Below are 16,546 nucleotides of genomic sequence, written 5' to 3' on the forward strand. Positions count from 1 at the left end.
AGCAACCTAGGAGATTATCTCCTTCAGCTAAGATTGTCAGATAAAATACAGAATGCCCAGTTAAATTTGAATTTCAGATGAACAACGAATGGTGTTTTAATCTATGTATGTCGCATGAAATATTTGGAACATATTAATACTGAAACATTATTTGTTGTTTATCTGAACCTCAAATTTAATTGTACATCTTTTGTTTTTATTTGCTAAATCTAGCAGCCCTGACAATCCTCCAACAAATTCTTTAAGGAAATAAGCTTTAAGCTAAAGCACAAGGCTTAGTTCAGATTTACTATATTAAAATGTCTATTGCCATTCCAACTAGCAGGCAGAGAGAAAGGCAAGCAGTTTTTAGCCTGAAGTTTGGAGAGGGAAGGCTGGAGAATAAACTCCTATTTTTATATCAGCTCTAAAGCTAGCTCATTGCCAGCACAAACATGGACGCTGTATAATGCAGCTTCCCAGATTTAGTTGCTACAAAGATTTTAGTTACTATAAATAATAAACAGAGAAATAAACTGAAACTCTACAGTAGAGTTTAATGGTGGGTTTTTATGAAGCCTTTGAAAATTAAGTATTTCCAGGATCACGGTGATTGTAATGACCCAGTTTTGCCTCTGGGTGACCCTTGAACTTTCTCTTTCTCCTGGTTTTGCAGGGCCTCCTTGCCTTTCATGTTCACTGGCTGGTTTACGGCTTTTAGTCCCTCAGCAGGAAACTGGAACAGAAACCCTGCCTAGCTTCTCAGGCATTGCAATCTGGGTCAAAACATTCATAAAGCTTCTGAGTTTCACAAGTTTTTGTTTCCTTTCTGAAAGATTCTGTTCAAGTAGAGAATGATTCAATAATCCACCCTTTTCTTGCTTATTATAAAATAATTTTTGGAGGCTGTTTAAATCTATTTCAGCTTACCAAGGTGGCTGTTGGCATTCTTTCCTAAATGTGATTCTTTTGACCCTGGAGGCCACTGTGCATTTACTTCAATGTCTGTGACCATTTAGTCGTTTTCCCTTAGACTACAGTCATTTTACACCTTTTTTGTTCTTTGGTTATTAAAACACTGAAATGCTGGGAGCCCCGTTAGAATATAGAAACGTTCAGCTTCCCCACAGAGAGAGGTTGGTAAGCAACTAAGGTTCCCATTACCTCACCGCAACCCGAGATTAATGGGGTCATAAGGTTTGCAGAACTAACTCCACAAATTGCTAAGTAATAGGTGAAAGCCTGTAGCACTTTGCTCAAGAGTCCCCTCAACAGGTGGGTGATCCAAGTTGGTAACCCAGGGAATTGGAAACCTTCCCAGAGTGTTGATGTTCATTTGTCTCAACTTTGAGTATCACAAAGTAAGCCCACAAGTATTCTTCTAACCATCCACAGAGTATGGAGTGTTATGCACATGAGACGTTGAAAAAATGCCTACAGGAACTTATAGCATAATAGTATCTTAACTCAAATGTGAAGCCTATTGTCCAAGGGTGAAATTGTGTAGCATAGCATGATTCCATGTGATTTTTATTGTTGTTCTTCTTTTTGCAGTGCACTTACTCAGTTTTTCCAGTTGTTCTCTGACTATAAAGACAATGACTTTTATGCCACTGGGGAGGTGAGTTGAAGTCATGTTTTCTTGCATGCTTCCAACATCTTCAGGACTGAAATATATTATGACACTTGTGGTTTATTCATTCAGTATATACACACACACATCAATATTAATTCAGCCCATATAAAAAATTCTCCAATTATCCCGCAGATGTCCTCCATAGCATAGATTTAAAAATTCAGTGCCCAATAAAGATTCATATATCACAGTGGGTTGTCATGTCTCAGTACCATGTCTTTGTTGGTGTTGTTGTCAGTTGTGATGATGATTATCCAGAGTCTAGACAAGGTGCCTTGTAGAATGTCCCATTTCTGACTTTGTCTGACTCTTTTCCAATGCTTAGATTCACTGAAAACATTTGGCAAGAACACTGCATAGAGGATGTTGTTTACTTTCTATTCAATCACATCAGAAGGCATATAACATCTTTGTTCCATTACTGGTCACTTAGTCAAGATGGTATCTGCCAGATCTCACCATTGAAAAGGTACCATTTTCCCTTTGAAATTAATAAATAATCTGAGACCATGTGAACATCTGTTTCCCCCAACACACACACCAAATATGTCACCAAGTAGTTTTAGCATCCACTGATGATTCCTGTCTGAATCAGTTATTATACTGGGGGTTATAAAATGGTGATTTTTCTGATCTATCTTCCTTTAGATATCATCTGGCATTCCTCTGTAGAGAACATCTTTCCTTCTTCCTCTTCTCTGATATGTACTTTAAAAATATCACTGGGGACTCATGGATTGTAAATTCTGTTTGCTGTGTTAAACTTTATTGATATCATTATTGTTTTTGATGCTTGTATTTTCCTATATTTGGTCAATGGGAACCCTTCAGGCTGGCTCCTGTGTCCTTTTGACACATTGTCCCCGTTTGTCCCCGTTAGCCTTTGAGCATTTCCTTGCTCTTTGGCACAAATTAGTTATAAGTTATAGGATTATCTTGTACTTTCCCTGCCCTAGCAGGGAATTAATTCTGGTTTTTTCCAGGGTGATTATGTTACAATTTAATGAACGGTTCATTTGCATATGTTGGTTTCAATCTTAAGGTTTGCTATTTTTCATCCTTTTAAATTTAAGGTTATTTTAAAAATGTATAGCAGCCAATATTTTGAGAACACAAAAATTCTTAGGTGCTAGGAGTACAGTTGTGAACAAAACAGAAAAATTCCCTGCATTCGTACATTCCAGAGGTGAAAGCAGTGATAATGAAAGAAATAAATATGTACCAGATGGTCAGGCAGCGATATGTCTGAAAAAGATGTCATGAAAAAGATAAGCAGGGTGAGGGCTGGAGAGTGATGGAAGTGTTATTTTGGATAAGATTGTCAGAGAAAGTCTCTTCGGTAAGGAGACAATTGAGCAGATTCCTGAGTGACGTAGTGGAGTGGTCTCTGCAATATCTGTGAGAAGAGCTTTCCTGGAAGAAGGAACAGCAAATGCAAAGACTCTGAGGTAGGGACGGGCTTGGTGCACTCAAGGAGAAGCATTGAGCCACTGTAGAAGGAGCTTAGATGGGAGAGGCAGGCTGATCGTGTAGGGCCCTGTTGCTCATGGCAGAGTGGTTAGACTTTATTCTAAGTGTAATGGGAAACCATTGAAGGGTTCAGTGTTCCCTGAAACAGTATTGAGAATCAAATTCAATTCAGTTCAACACACATATATTGAGTATGTACTATGTCTGAGGCTTTGGACAAGTATTAGAAAGTCAATGATTCAGACATTAACTCTACTGTAAATCTGAGTCTAACCATACAGAATGAAGAGTACAGTTGGAGAAGTAGCTGTAAAGACAAATAGTGTAAGGTGAGCAAATAGCTACCTCTCAATATGGGATCCTCAGGAAAAGTCAAACAGAGGAGACAGCAATTAAATTGGATTTTGAAGGATAAATATGGGTGTATTAGTCACGGCTCTTTTGCTTGCAAGTGACAGAAACCCTATTCAAAGTGTCTTAAGTAAAACAGGGGATTGAATTGTTGGCATCAGGTGTGGCTGGATCTGGTTGCTCAAACCTTATCAGGATCTTGTCTCACGTTCTCTCCATCTATTCACTTGGCTTTGCACTTCACTGATTTCATTCTCAGATAAGTTCTTTTCACCTGTGCCCTTGACTCTCCAACCCACTCCAGGGCTCTAGGTATAGCCTATCAGCTCAACTTCTCTTTCCCAATAATTCCACCATATACCTGAATCTCATTATCCATTTGAATCCCATGGCCATTCTAGAACTAATAACTGGAGTCAGGGGGATGGAGGAAGTGACACTCCTGTCATTTTGGTAGCAACCCTGGAAAACACCCGGTTCTCCACCACCAACAGAAGAGTGATCTGCTTAGTGTGTAATTCCTCGTCTTGCAAATAATGTGACAATGTTGTTAACCATCATGTTGAACTTTCGGCAAAGCTACCAAATACCAAATGAAAAATTTGACTTGTCTATCTCATGTCTGCCTGGTGGTTTCATGCATGTAGTTTCTGAATGTGTGTGGCAAAGGACAATTTTCTTTTTATATTCTCTGCTGCCAGGATGAATACTTTTAAGGAAACCTGTGCCTTCCAAGTGATGAAGGAAGATGGGAATGAGGGCAGGCAGAGCCTGGGATGGAGATGCACTTGCCAGGCAGCAGCATCTTCATGAGAACTACACAAGATACATTAAATCTGGGGGCACATCTTTTTCTAAAAGGTAGAGCACTAAATAATGCCTTGATGGTTTATTATTGGCAGAATGCTGTGTTTCTCTAGTCTGCTTTGTCCCACCTGGTCTTTCTGTTTTAAGGCTAGAAGGCAGAATGGAGAAGTGGAAGGAATTTTGGATTAATAATCAGGACACCTGAGGTTCATTGCTGGCTTTGCCTCTCTCTGGATGATTCCAGACAAGTTCTGTGACCTCTCTGGGCCTCTGCTTTTCATCTTACAATCAGAAGGGTTGGTTTTTAAATTAGATCACTTCCGGGGATATTTTACTTTACTGGATACTCAACTGTAGTTACCTAGACGTACTCTTAAAGCATCTGTATACAATTGCAGTTTTAACATAATACCAACCCACCCTCCCTGTGTCCGCCACCATAAAAAATGTTGTAATAGATTTTTCAAGAAAGGGAAATCTTTTCTCTTGTGAACTCTTAATTTCCTGAACAAATAATGCCGCTAGATTTGTAGAATTGTTCTTGGAAAACAAATGCATAAACTCAGAAATGGTTTTCTGCTTTTGATTGCAAAGGTACTAGACCTAAATATCCTCCACATTTGTGTGCTATGAATGAGGGTAGCCTGGTGCTCAAAGGGGCTGGAACAGCTGTTCAGCACCCTAACTTTGGTGTAAGGGAGTCTGGAAGTAATAACAGTACCTACTGCATGGGGTTGTTTTGAGCATTTAATTAGATAATCCTCCTCAAATATTTAGCAGAGTGACTGGCTGTGGTGAGTACCCAGCATATGATGACTATTATTACCATTCATGTTGAAAAGCTGGATTAAAATGTTATGGCTCCAAAGCATATGGCCTAATGCATGTAAACAGGGGCTGAGATGTTTACAAGGCTCTGCTCACTTGTTCTTGGGGTATGGCATTGTCTCCCCTCTTATTTTGAAATCATCTTTAAAAGAAATTGTTTGCTCCATCAGAAAATGATGGTGGAGCTTAGAAGTTTTGGATGGTAGCAAAATGTGTGGGGACCGATCCAGGCCCTTCGCCCCTGCCGTGTGGACCACGCGAGGCCACAGCAAGGCATAGTGCAGACCTGCAGTTGGGGCAGCGGAGAAGGAAGAACTGCTTTGTCTCCTTCCCTTCTCTCCATTTCTGCCCAGAACACCAACTGGAATTAATTTTCTCTAAAGAGAGACAAATGTGTCTATAAATCACCCTCCTCAAGGCATGAAAAAAATGTACTTCAAAAAGAGGAACAAGCTGCATTTCATTCATATCATTAACTTTCTTCCTAAGTGTCATCCTTCCCGAGCCAGTAACTATTAGTGAGATTGCTCTTTTTCTTGAGGTACAGACACTCTTTAGGATCCACTCAAGTGTATGTGGGCCCAGCTAAAACTTAAAGCACAACAGCCTTGGCGCTGGAAGGCAGGGAGGTGACGGTAGGGAGGGGTCTGCCCACTGGCCTCCGAGCCTGTGGCTTTCTGTCCACTCATGGGAAAGATTTAGCGTGTAGAGGCGTTTGTGCCAATGGGTGGGAGCGCTTCCAAACTGGCAGGGCATGTGGTTAAAACTGGGCATCTCCCGATCAGCAGGAGAGGCCTACTTTCCTTAGAAGCAGTTTTGCAACCGTGATTAATTCGAAGGCTGAATCTGAGGCAAAACGTTGAAGCTATTTAAAAATTAGTGAGCTTAATAGGATACTTTATCTTCATCTGCATGAGTGAAGTCCTGCTGGGCTCACAGAGTCTGATTTCTTTATTGAAATCATCATGGTCCTGGGTTCTGGTGCAGGCTCCCAGGAGGTGAGAGCCAGGTTTGTTTCATTTGTTTCATACAATACCAGGCACAGTGTTGAATGGATGTTATAGAGTGGCTTCACACAAGGCATTTGCCAGATAAAATAAAAATATCAATGATATTTCTCTTTGGCTGTTTTACATCTCTTTTCATGGCTCTTCTCTCCCTGTACTGCACCCCAGGCCCTGGGAACCTCCTTTCTACTCCCTTATTTTCCAGGGTCATCCAGTGCCCCGCCTGCCACCCAAGGCCTTCCTTTCCTTGGCTGTGCTGTGCTCAGGTCCTATTTCTCCCATGCTTCTTCCATCCCCATCATGACTGTACTGTTTCTCTCCCCCATTCTGACTTGTTACCAGCTCACTATCCATTAGAGAGAATCTGATCAATTAAATGTACTTCCAACATACTTGTCCTTGAATAGAGGACAGAGCCTAAGCCATAGAAAGATACTTGTAATAGGGGAACTTCACGCACTGACATACCTGTGAAGGGGTGGGAAGGGAGAACTACCCTAACTATAGGCCTATAATTGTTTTATGTAGGCCATACCTTTATCTTATTAGTCCAGGCTTATGATCATTAAATTTGGTGATTAGAAGGATGCCTTCAAACGTATCTAGTCCCCTTGTTTTATTTGTAGATCTTATTTGAGAATGTTTATTGAGAGTGGATCATATGACAGGCGTGATGCTAAGCAGTGTTTCGTGCATTACCTTGTTTAATCGTCACAGCTGCCTTATGAAGCGGGCACTGTTATTATCATCCCCATTTTACAGTTGAGATGACTGAGGCTTAGAGAGGTCACGTAGGCTTTACAAGCTCACCCAGCCAAGATTGGAACCTAAGCAGCCAGACTCCATCACCCAAAGACTGTAGTCACAGGATGGGCTAAGGATGGTAACCCGCTTCGTGAAGATGCTCTCTGGAGCCTGGCTCCTCAAAACTGCACTGTTTCCAAGACTTGCCTTTTCCCACAGAATAGATCCACTGTCTGTACAAGGGAGTCGGACATCCCTTACATATTTTGTACAGAATCTCTAAGGGTTACTAACCTTATACAAACAGAAAAGAAGTTCTCTAGCTTCTTGGATATTTCTGTCTTTTGATCATCAAGTTTTATGGAGTAAATGGAAGTTTCAAGTGATATAAAGGTTTGAAGTCCTTAGAATGTAATTCTTTCTCCAAGCTTGGAACTTGCTGAATATGACTAGATGACATTTGAGCTGGTTTAGCTCTTGAGCTCATGACAGATGTCTATTTTCAGTTATGTTCCTCTGACTTGCCAATATTTTCTTTTAGAATTGAAAACGGATTTGTGACTATTTAATGAATTTAATATTAGAAAAGTCAAGGTTAACGCTGCAACCTGGAGAACTGAACAGGGGCATATGGAAATGTTTGCAAAATTGGGCCTCGGGCTTTTGGATAGCGTATCTAAGTCAAATCAACACTTATTTGCTGATTCTCTGGTTACGTGGAAAAGACTATGAGTAAATCAGACGTCAATATAAGCTTTGTCTGAAGTGAGCTACTATGCTAGACCAAGTGGCATGGCGACACAAATAGTACCCAATTGGATGAGATGTCTAGGCTGGGGACCAGAAATGCTAAATTATATCTATTATGCAGCTTCAACCTTCTGACTTCTATCTATAGTGAGCAAGTGAAGGACTCAGTTTGTTGACTGTGGCCCAGTATATTCACACTCTTTATTTAAAAGTCAAATTAACTGTAATCTCTAAACAAAAGGGTTTATTCATCTGTTCAAGTCACCTGGCTTCAAGCTGGGTATGAATTTCTCCAAAACTGGCACTGAAGTTAGAGTTGGGGGGAGGCGAGGTACATCCTTTTCACGTATGTTTGTCACTGATGGAATTAATTTTTAAAGAAGCATCATCTCAAAACGAAATAAGAACATATTTGAAAGGCTGTACATACTTTTGCATAAATTTATGTGACTAAAAGTTGGATACACATCAAAATGTTTTTCTCATATGTGTATTCCTGTAGATTCTACATTTCTTTTTAAGCTCATAGTCAAGAGAAATAGATGTTTAGATAAAGTCATATTCTCGTTAGAAGCCTTTTTTTTTTTTTTTAAATCACAGCAGTGTGGTCAAATTAGATGACACATGGTCTAGCAATGTCTAAGAAGTTGTAGAGATTACCACAATACCAAAGCTCCAGTTTTCTCCATTCATTAATTTTCTGAACTGGCCGTGTTAAGGCCACACCTATTCTCTCCTCAGAAGCAATAATGGTGCCAAGTGAAGTAAGATTCTACCCCAAGGCTAGATGAAGTCAGGGTCACCCTAGCTTAATCCTGTCCTCTTGGCTGCTGTGTCCTGTGTGACTCCGTTAAACTTAGGCTTTTCACCAAGTTTTGTAGTTTTCAATGTGTGTATAAAATTCTCTTCAAAGCATATCCCCCTATTCACTCTGGCCACCCCTGTACATGGGGCTGGTTCCACCATAGTCTGTGTTTGGGGACAGCTAGAGGACATGACACCAATGTGACTCTCTCCAGAAGGGCAGCCCACCTGTTTTCCTCCCGGAGGACATGGAAGAGTTCTCACCAGCCCCGAAGTGAACTCTTCAGAGACATTCATTCTAGCTGGAGTGGCTGGGGGTTTGGGGGCAGAGCAGGGAAACGAGCATAGAATGACCCTGACCATCCTTGACATGCCATTGCCGAGGATGACAACTCCCTTTTTCCACTTCCAGGCAGAGGTGAGGGCCAATGAATAGTGACACTTGGTAACCAGGTTCAAAGGCCATTGCTCATTATCACTGATAAAGGTTCTGCGAGTTTTACCATAAAAGGTATATTTAGAAGCAAGTCAGAGAGTGAATGTAGCTGCATCTACTTTTTTTTTTTTAAACTAAACTTCAGTAAGAAATGCAGACGACTAAGAGTAGCTTAAACAATAGTAACTGCTAACATATGTGATATTTCTGTAAGAGGACATTGTTTCCATTATAATATTATTCTCTGACACGGTTTTGTTTCTTCTGGAGGAGCTGATTGAAGCTTGATTTTCGATATGGATTTTTTGACTCCCTTAAAAGTAACGGGGTGGCAGGGGTACAGTAAGTTGGCTGTGAATGTTGTTGAAACATGTAAGAAGGGAGAGATTCAGATGGAATACACAATTACAAGTTTCTTTAAGTCCAGTTTCATTTTGCTTTTACACATCTGGATAATTAACCAAGTATTACATTCTCTCTAGACTATTTTTACAAGTACAATATGCTCCTAACGTGATTTCCATTAGGCTGTTCCAAACATCATGTAAGAACACAGAAAGATGGCAAACCAAGATTCAAAAACACTATTCAACTCTGATGTTGAGACCTTTTTTCTCTCATGGGGGAAATAAACGTTTGAGAGCTGAATTTTGAGATCCTTCTGATGTCAGAGGAAAACGGGAGGTTTACTGCTTCTTTAAGCTCCAAATAGAAGCACATACGAACATACCCTAATGGCTCTGCCCCTTCTTGTCAGAGGTGAGCTCAAAATACGGTCACCATGGGGCAAAGGAGCCATACAAGAATAGTGTTGGAAATTGCAGCTTCTTTAAATATTGGAAAGGAATAATTACTAAGGGCAAACTAAAATCCTGACGTGTTGGTTGCTAATCTAGTTTGAATTATTATGTTAGTTAAATATATTTGTCTGACTGAGTTCCTCATTTGAAGGTCACTGCTGAATTCTAAAATAGTATGTGTTCAAACAGTTTCTGGACACACTTTTCCTCTTTCCTTTTATAATTGCTTTGATGCTGTTCAGAGCTTGTTTGAGGCCAGTGTCTGATCTGAGGGTAGAAGGTTAGCGTTAATTCACAGGCTTCAGGAACTTCGTTGGCCAGCTGCTGACCACATTGGTGAACCCCAGCCAGAGATCAGAGAAACCACAGGGCTGATAGTTGTGGTTGTCATTGCTTTAGTTGTTGTTATGGGCAGAACTCAGAACAAAAGAAACAAGAGTTCATAAAATTACAGGATCACAATTATAAGTCCTAAGGGCCGTATAGTCCATTTCTGATCCATCAGAGAACCACACCTAACTTCTTCCCCCAGAGTCTGACATTCTATTCTATTTAAAACATATCCGGAAAAGGGAAAACTGGGTAAAATCAAACATACTTGATTTTTTGTCTGGTTGTCTTTTAAAGTGCTCGTGGTGGTCAGAGAATCATTAAATCGAGAAACAAATGGTTCAGGAAGAATAAACAACTCTGATCTTGAAGAAAAAAGAAATGTGTCTCAACAAGGAGAGTGAAAATAATTAAAATTTCATTGTAATGTTTCGGTGTCTGTTTTCCATAAAATAATCCTATAATTGTCTACTGTGTGACAGCCTGAGTCGCTCAACCAGTGGAATGATTAATGAAAACGGCAGTGAAGGATTTGTCACACTGACACAGGGCAAGGAAGTGTGGGATAGTCATTAGAAAGCCAAAACCAAGGTAAACATCATCACTGTTAGGTTAGTAGATGTAGACTGAACATTGAGGAATCTGTTTTGAATGTGGTTATAGAACTACCCATCTCACTGTCTCATTTTCCTAAATGGTCCACTTAGCAAGTGTGCAGTGGATAAATCCAAGGGTGGGTCCCAGGTTGGGGGACCAGAGATCCCTAGTCTATCCAGGACCCTTGACTGAAATGTGATTTGATATGAGAAATGGGAAGCGTGGAGGCAGCCAAGCCCGGACAGAATTCCAGGTGGGCATGTGAAACACACAGACCTTTGTTTTCATCATTTTAAAATATAGGAAGATAATGTTAACTTTACATTGGCTCGAATTAAAGTAGGTGAAATAATCTGTTGATGGTGGATGCTCAGATTGAGTGGGTGTACCTTTTTAATCTCCTGCCTGAATCCCGGATACATATGATGGTCGCAAGGGGGAAGGTGCCATAAAAATGTGACTGTTTTAGCCTAAGTTTGTCATCACTACCTATAAAGTACATACCCTTCCATCTCTGAAAAAGTCAAGGGAGGTGTTTTGTTGCTAGGTCTTATAACAAGACACCTTGAGTGCTAGCATCACTGGAAGGTGTACTTTCTTAGCATTTGTACTGATTTCCAGTAGAGAAAACGTGTTTAGAAATAATGTCAGATTAGTCATTCATTTATCAGCTATGTTTTTATGTACCTACTATGTGCTGGCTATTGTACACATTGTGGAAATAATAAGCCATGAAATGGTAGACTCTGCCTTATCACATTTGAGTCAAGTTTTCCATAATGTATTTTTAAAAGATATTGTGATCTTTACGAGTTTTGTGCTTTATTCATTTTTGTGTCTACTCAAGTATCTGTTATGATACCTTTGACAGAAGAGTTGCCCAATAAACCATCATTGAATGAAGATTATATAATACATCTGTACCAGTGAAATGATTAGTCAAGAGAATTTGCTTTTTTGGTCAATTTACAGAAATTTTACTTGATAAATGTTCACGTACTGTCCCTAAAAGGAGAATATAGCAAAGTTATACATCAAAGCAAATTTCAGACATGGAAGCTAAAAAGTAGTCATGAGTATGAATGGATAAGCTGCTTTGATTTAATACTTTGCCTAAATAATTATTATTTCACAAGAGGAGTGCATCAGTGAAGGGATCTTGTGTGAGTTATGTCAATTAAGTTCTTCCATCATAATTTGGAAGGGGTTTAGGATTTGGAGTAGGTCAGACCAGGTTTAATTCTGACTCTATCACTTAACCTCTCTGAGCCCCAATGTCCTTACGTTGAAATGGGAATAATGATAACTGCAGCATATGATTATGGCATGGAAAAAATGAGAGCTCTCCAGAATTCCCAGTCTTTGAACTTCAGGACCCTGGAGAGCCTTGGACATATTTTGAAAGTTCTGCAGATCCACATGTACCCACATAATGTATCTAGTCTATCTAGAATATATGTGCATTGCTGTTTTTCAAATGCATGTAGGCTAATTCAAGATTCATTCATTGAGCAGTTGTTTATTGAGCAATAACAAGCAGCATCAGGTACAGGGGATACACTAATAAACAAAACAGACAGATATCCCTGTGTCCGTGGATCTTCTATTCTAGTGTGGGTAGGGGAATAACAATACACAAGGTAAAAAGTAAAAGTTTGTTGGAGAGTGATAAAGATTAAGACGAAAGAGGAGAGAAGGGGAATATAAAATATCAAAAAAGGGGTGTTAAAATTTTTGATAGGGTGGCCATGGAGGGCAACCCTCAGAAAGCCTCACTGAAGGAAGTGAGGGAGTTAACCATATGGATATCTGGGGAAGAACATTCCAGGGACAGAAAGAGCTAATGCAAGGGGAGGAACAGTACAGATCACAATTATGATTTGGTCTGAGAGAGGCTGGAGAGGAATGAGCAAGAGGATAGTAGGGGGTAATGTGAGTGAAGTGACCAGATCATGTCAGCCCTTATGCCCCAGAAAAAGCACTTCACTTTTGCTTTGAGAGAGATGGGAAGTCATTAGAGGATTTGAGCAGAGGAGTGGCATGATCTAATTTAACAGACCACTGTCTTGAAATTAGACTGGATGACGGTAAGAGTAAAAACAGAGGCCCATTGAGGAGGCTGCTGCAAGAATCCAGGCGAGAGATGATGGTACCTGGAGCAAGGTGACAAAGGGGGTGTGTGCAAAGACCCTGGATTCCGGATGTGTTTTGATAGAATAGGTAGAGTTGATGAGGTTCACTAATGGACTTTTCACGAGGTGTGAGTCAAAGAGATTAACAGTGGCACCAGGATTTTTGGCCTGAGCAGTTAGAAGAACAGAGTTTACATTCATGGAAAGGAGGCTGCAAGGAGGGCTTGGGGATTGGAGCTTCGTTTTGAACATGGGAAGTTTAATATTAGACATACAAGTGGAGATGTCAGGAAGGCAACTTTTTAATGGAAGAAACACAGAACTATTTTTAAATATTACTGAACCAATAGTGGCTCTTTTCAGCATAATCTAAAAGCAGTATTATCATGTTTGTGTCAGCAAACTATTTTGAAATTGAAAAAGAGCCTTGTATTGGAAAAGGTTGGAAACAGAGGTAAGTTCAAGTGACCATTTTAGTGGCTAATAAATATTATTTATCCTTTTCCTCTTCCTTTAATCCATGTTGATTTCAAATTTTGGCATCATTGTACAGATTTTGAAATCTTAATTTTGGCCTTGGGATTTTTTTTTTTAAATAAAGCTTGCAATGGAACTTTCTGGTAAGGAAAACCCTAAGGGTGGCAGAATTGTGTTCACTGGTGTCCATGTTCTTTCTTTTGGAAGGAAATTAGAATGTTCACTTAGGACACGTTCACTTATTATTTTTTTGCCCTCCTAACCTGTGACCTGCATGTCACTCCATGCTATTTGGGATGACAAAAGAAGGAAGGGGCAGAGCTCCGTGCTATTGTCAAATTTGCAATGCGAGGTTAAGAAATACATGTGTCTTGTGGAAATACTGTTTTATTGTGATTTTAATTTGCATAAACACCTCATTTTAGTAGCATTGATTTGTGATGGTTCATTTTAACGTCTACCCTTCTCAGTCTTACGCGGGGAAATACGTGCCAGCCATCGCCCACTACATCCACATGCTCAACCCCGTGATGACCATGAAGATCAACCTGAAGGGAATTGCTCTTGGAGACGCGTATTCTGATCCCGAGTCAGTAGGTGACTCTTTTTTCCTTTCCATTTTGTTCCTTAAGGAGAGTAAATACCCTTTAATCAGATGGACGCTCCTCTTACCCTACAGACCTAACTTCGTCAAGGGAAATACTGTTGCTCAGTTGACTTTCTAATGATTTAAATCTTCTAATTTTTACCAAATGTTTTACAGTGTCAACTTACTATATGTCAGCCTACGTTGGCTGTGAGTGCAAGTGTCAGTGTGTGTATGTACAAGTGTGTGTACCTGTGCTTGGTGTGTTTGTATTTTGTGTACATGTGTGTTGTATGAGTGTTTGTGTGGTTATGTGGTGTGTGTGTATGTTTTGTGTATATGTGTTTGTATGGTGTATTTGTGTGTTATACACGAATTGTGTGTGTGGTGTGTGTGTGTTTGTGTATGTGTGTGTGTATGTGTGTGTCGTGTGTATGTCTTAGTGTTTGTGTGGTGTATTTTGTGTTGTGTATGCATTGTGTGTGTTGTACGTCTATGTTTGTGCGGGGGGTGTGTGTATATGTGTGTGTGTTGTCCTGCTCCGCTAATTGAGAAGTTACAAAGGGTTATTTCACAAGCAGATGGGCTTCCCTCACATCCCTCTCTCTCCATGCAGCGTCTGTGTTTGCTTCTTTTCTCCTCAGATCATACAGGGCTATGCACCATTCCTGTTCCAAATTGGCTTGTTGGATGAGAAGCAGAGAAACTACTTCCAGAAGCAGTGCGATCAGTGCGTGAAATACATCCAGGAGGAGAAGTGGTCTCAGGCCTTTGAAGTGAGTTCTGTGGCCTGTGCTGCCCTGGCGCAATGAGCACCATCTGAGAAGGTCCCGGAAGCACTGCGGTGCCTGGCCTGGCTCTTTGTTGTTAGCAAAGGTGTTTCCTTGGTGCCGTCCCGAGATCAGGAGGCGAGACAGTGGGCTCGTAAGGAAGAAAAGAGCCATCTGGGTTTCTTTGAATTTACTTTGACCATATTTTAAACCTGAGATCACCTCGGGGTGTTTATCTAACTGTGTCTTTCATTAACTGTTTTGATTTCTTGAAATGCTGTGTAGGCCCTCAAGGCATCCCTACCATAAAGAAATCAGAAGAAAGGCAACCTGGAAAGTGGATGCATATGCTTCCACATGTGCTCTAAACCCTTCAGAGGGTAATATCCACACACAGTGCTCCAGCTGGGGAAGTGGCCACAGTGTAACAAATGTCACATGTTCCTGTGTGCCAGGAACAAAGAGTATAAAGGGTAGTCGCTTGAAACTTTTACAAAGAGCCATTGGCATTTGTAAATATCGCCACATCGCTCTCCTAAAATTAAATTTGAGGACCAAGTAACATAGTTATATTCTTCAACCTTTATTTTTTTTTTTTGGTTGTTTAAAATGTAAGACTATACTAAGTATTAGGATGCAGGAGGGTCTTGTTTGTTGCTCATTTGATTTTTGGCCAGTGCAGACAAAGATCATGTGTAAGCAATCTTCCTTGGGGGGTTTTGTCACCTTTGCCATAGAGCCTGTGTGTTTGACACATTAGTAAATGAGGTGAGGACTGAATTTTGAGACCTTTAATCTTGTTACTGGGAACACAGCCTGTCACAGTTTACCTAACAGCATTGTTATTATTAAGGCCGAGGCCTGGTATTAATAGTCTTTTAGGCGCTGTAGGTCAGCTGGTTCAGATCAAAACAGGAGACATACAAACTTATGGAGAAGGGTGGGGTAACAAAGTTGTGCTCCATTTTACAAATAGGGTGCCAGGGCAGTGACTGCCCTTGTTGGGAGTTCTGACGGCAGCAAGCTGTGTAAATAGGAGAACTCAGGAAGTCCCGAGCCACCCCGCAGCACCCTGGCGGGCTCTCCTTTCTGTGCCGGGACACTTGATGCGGCTGCAGAGCGTGGATTCAGGATTTCTTGTGCAATTGTAAATGTGAAGGAAAGAAGAAGGATCTTATCAGGGACATGTTGGGTCATTCTTCAACTTGCAATCACAGTATTTTCAAGACCGGTTTTAGGCTGTCTGCTGTGGTAGGCAGAAAGGGTAAAAAGGACTAAGCGTTCAGAATTTAGAATTAGTATGAGATTTTACATTGCATGAGACCCATCTGCAAGCGAGACATTTGATGTGTTTCTGAAGAAGCATATGTCAAGAGCAAACGTAAGCAGTGTCAAGAGCAAGAATATTTGATAGACTCAAAGGGATAAAGAAAGCAGAAAGATGTCTGTGGTGCGTGATCCAGCAGCCTAAGCGTCCACAGGATTAGTGAAACTGTTGAAAAGTTCAGATATTGTGTGTATTCAGAGATAATGACAAGATGACCCATGAGGTCTCTCCCAAACCAGATTCATCAAAAACTAGAGAAACCCCCCACCCCTCCCCCCAACAAAAAAACTCTTGAAGGTATGCAATGTCTCTGTGACCACTGGTCCAAAATCTTGTGTGATAAATGAAAAGACTTTTGCTTTTTCACAGGAAATAGATGAAATGATACTTAGGAAAGTAATCAAGTAGTGGTAAAATGTGTTTCACGTTATGCAATACAAGACTCCAAGAAATCCTGAAACCCAAGAGAATACAAATGTCAAAATCTCAAGCCTAAATAATAAAGCCTTTTTGATGTTCTGATCCCTTAAAATGATTTAGTTAATAAAAGAGTGGTAAGTCGGAGCTGAAGGGATCAGCTTCTCTCCCGACACACACCCCTGGCGTTCGCCTTCTCATTCTCTGAATATTTTGGCTCCTGCCTCAGTGTCACTTTCCAGCATTACTCTTGTCATCATTTCTGGTGACTGAAGTCTCCACATGGATGATCTTTTTA

General features: G+C 40.5%; 1 protein-coding gene across 1 annotated transcript in view; it reads left to right on the forward strand.

The window, feature by feature from the left end:
* Positions 1 to 16,546, forward strand: part of CPVL (carboxypeptidase vitellogenic like) — a 113,291-nt gene that overhangs the window by 44,326 nt on the left and 52,419 nt on the right. Inside the window, exons 7-9 of the mRNA XM_027102309.1 lie at positions 1,534 to 1,600; positions 13,619 to 13,741; positions 14,379 to 14,510. Coding sequence (XP_026958110.1) covers positions 1,534 to 1,600; positions 13,619 to 13,741; positions 14,379 to 14,510 — 322 coding nt within the window. The remainder of the gene's footprint in view (positions 1 to 1,533; positions 1,601 to 13,618; positions 13,742 to 14,378; positions 14,511 to 16,546) is intronic.

The sequence above is a fragment of the Aethalodelphis obliquidens genome, unplaced genomic scaffold (genome assembly GCF_003676395.1).
Source record: "Aethalodelphis obliquidens isolate GAN/ISIS:26980383/991018 unplaced genomic scaffold, ASM367639v1 scaffold5, whole genome shotgun sequence".
Classification (NCBI taxonomy): domain Eukaryota; kingdom Metazoa; phylum Chordata; class Mammalia; order Artiodactyla; family Delphinidae; genus Aethalodelphis; species Aethalodelphis obliquidens.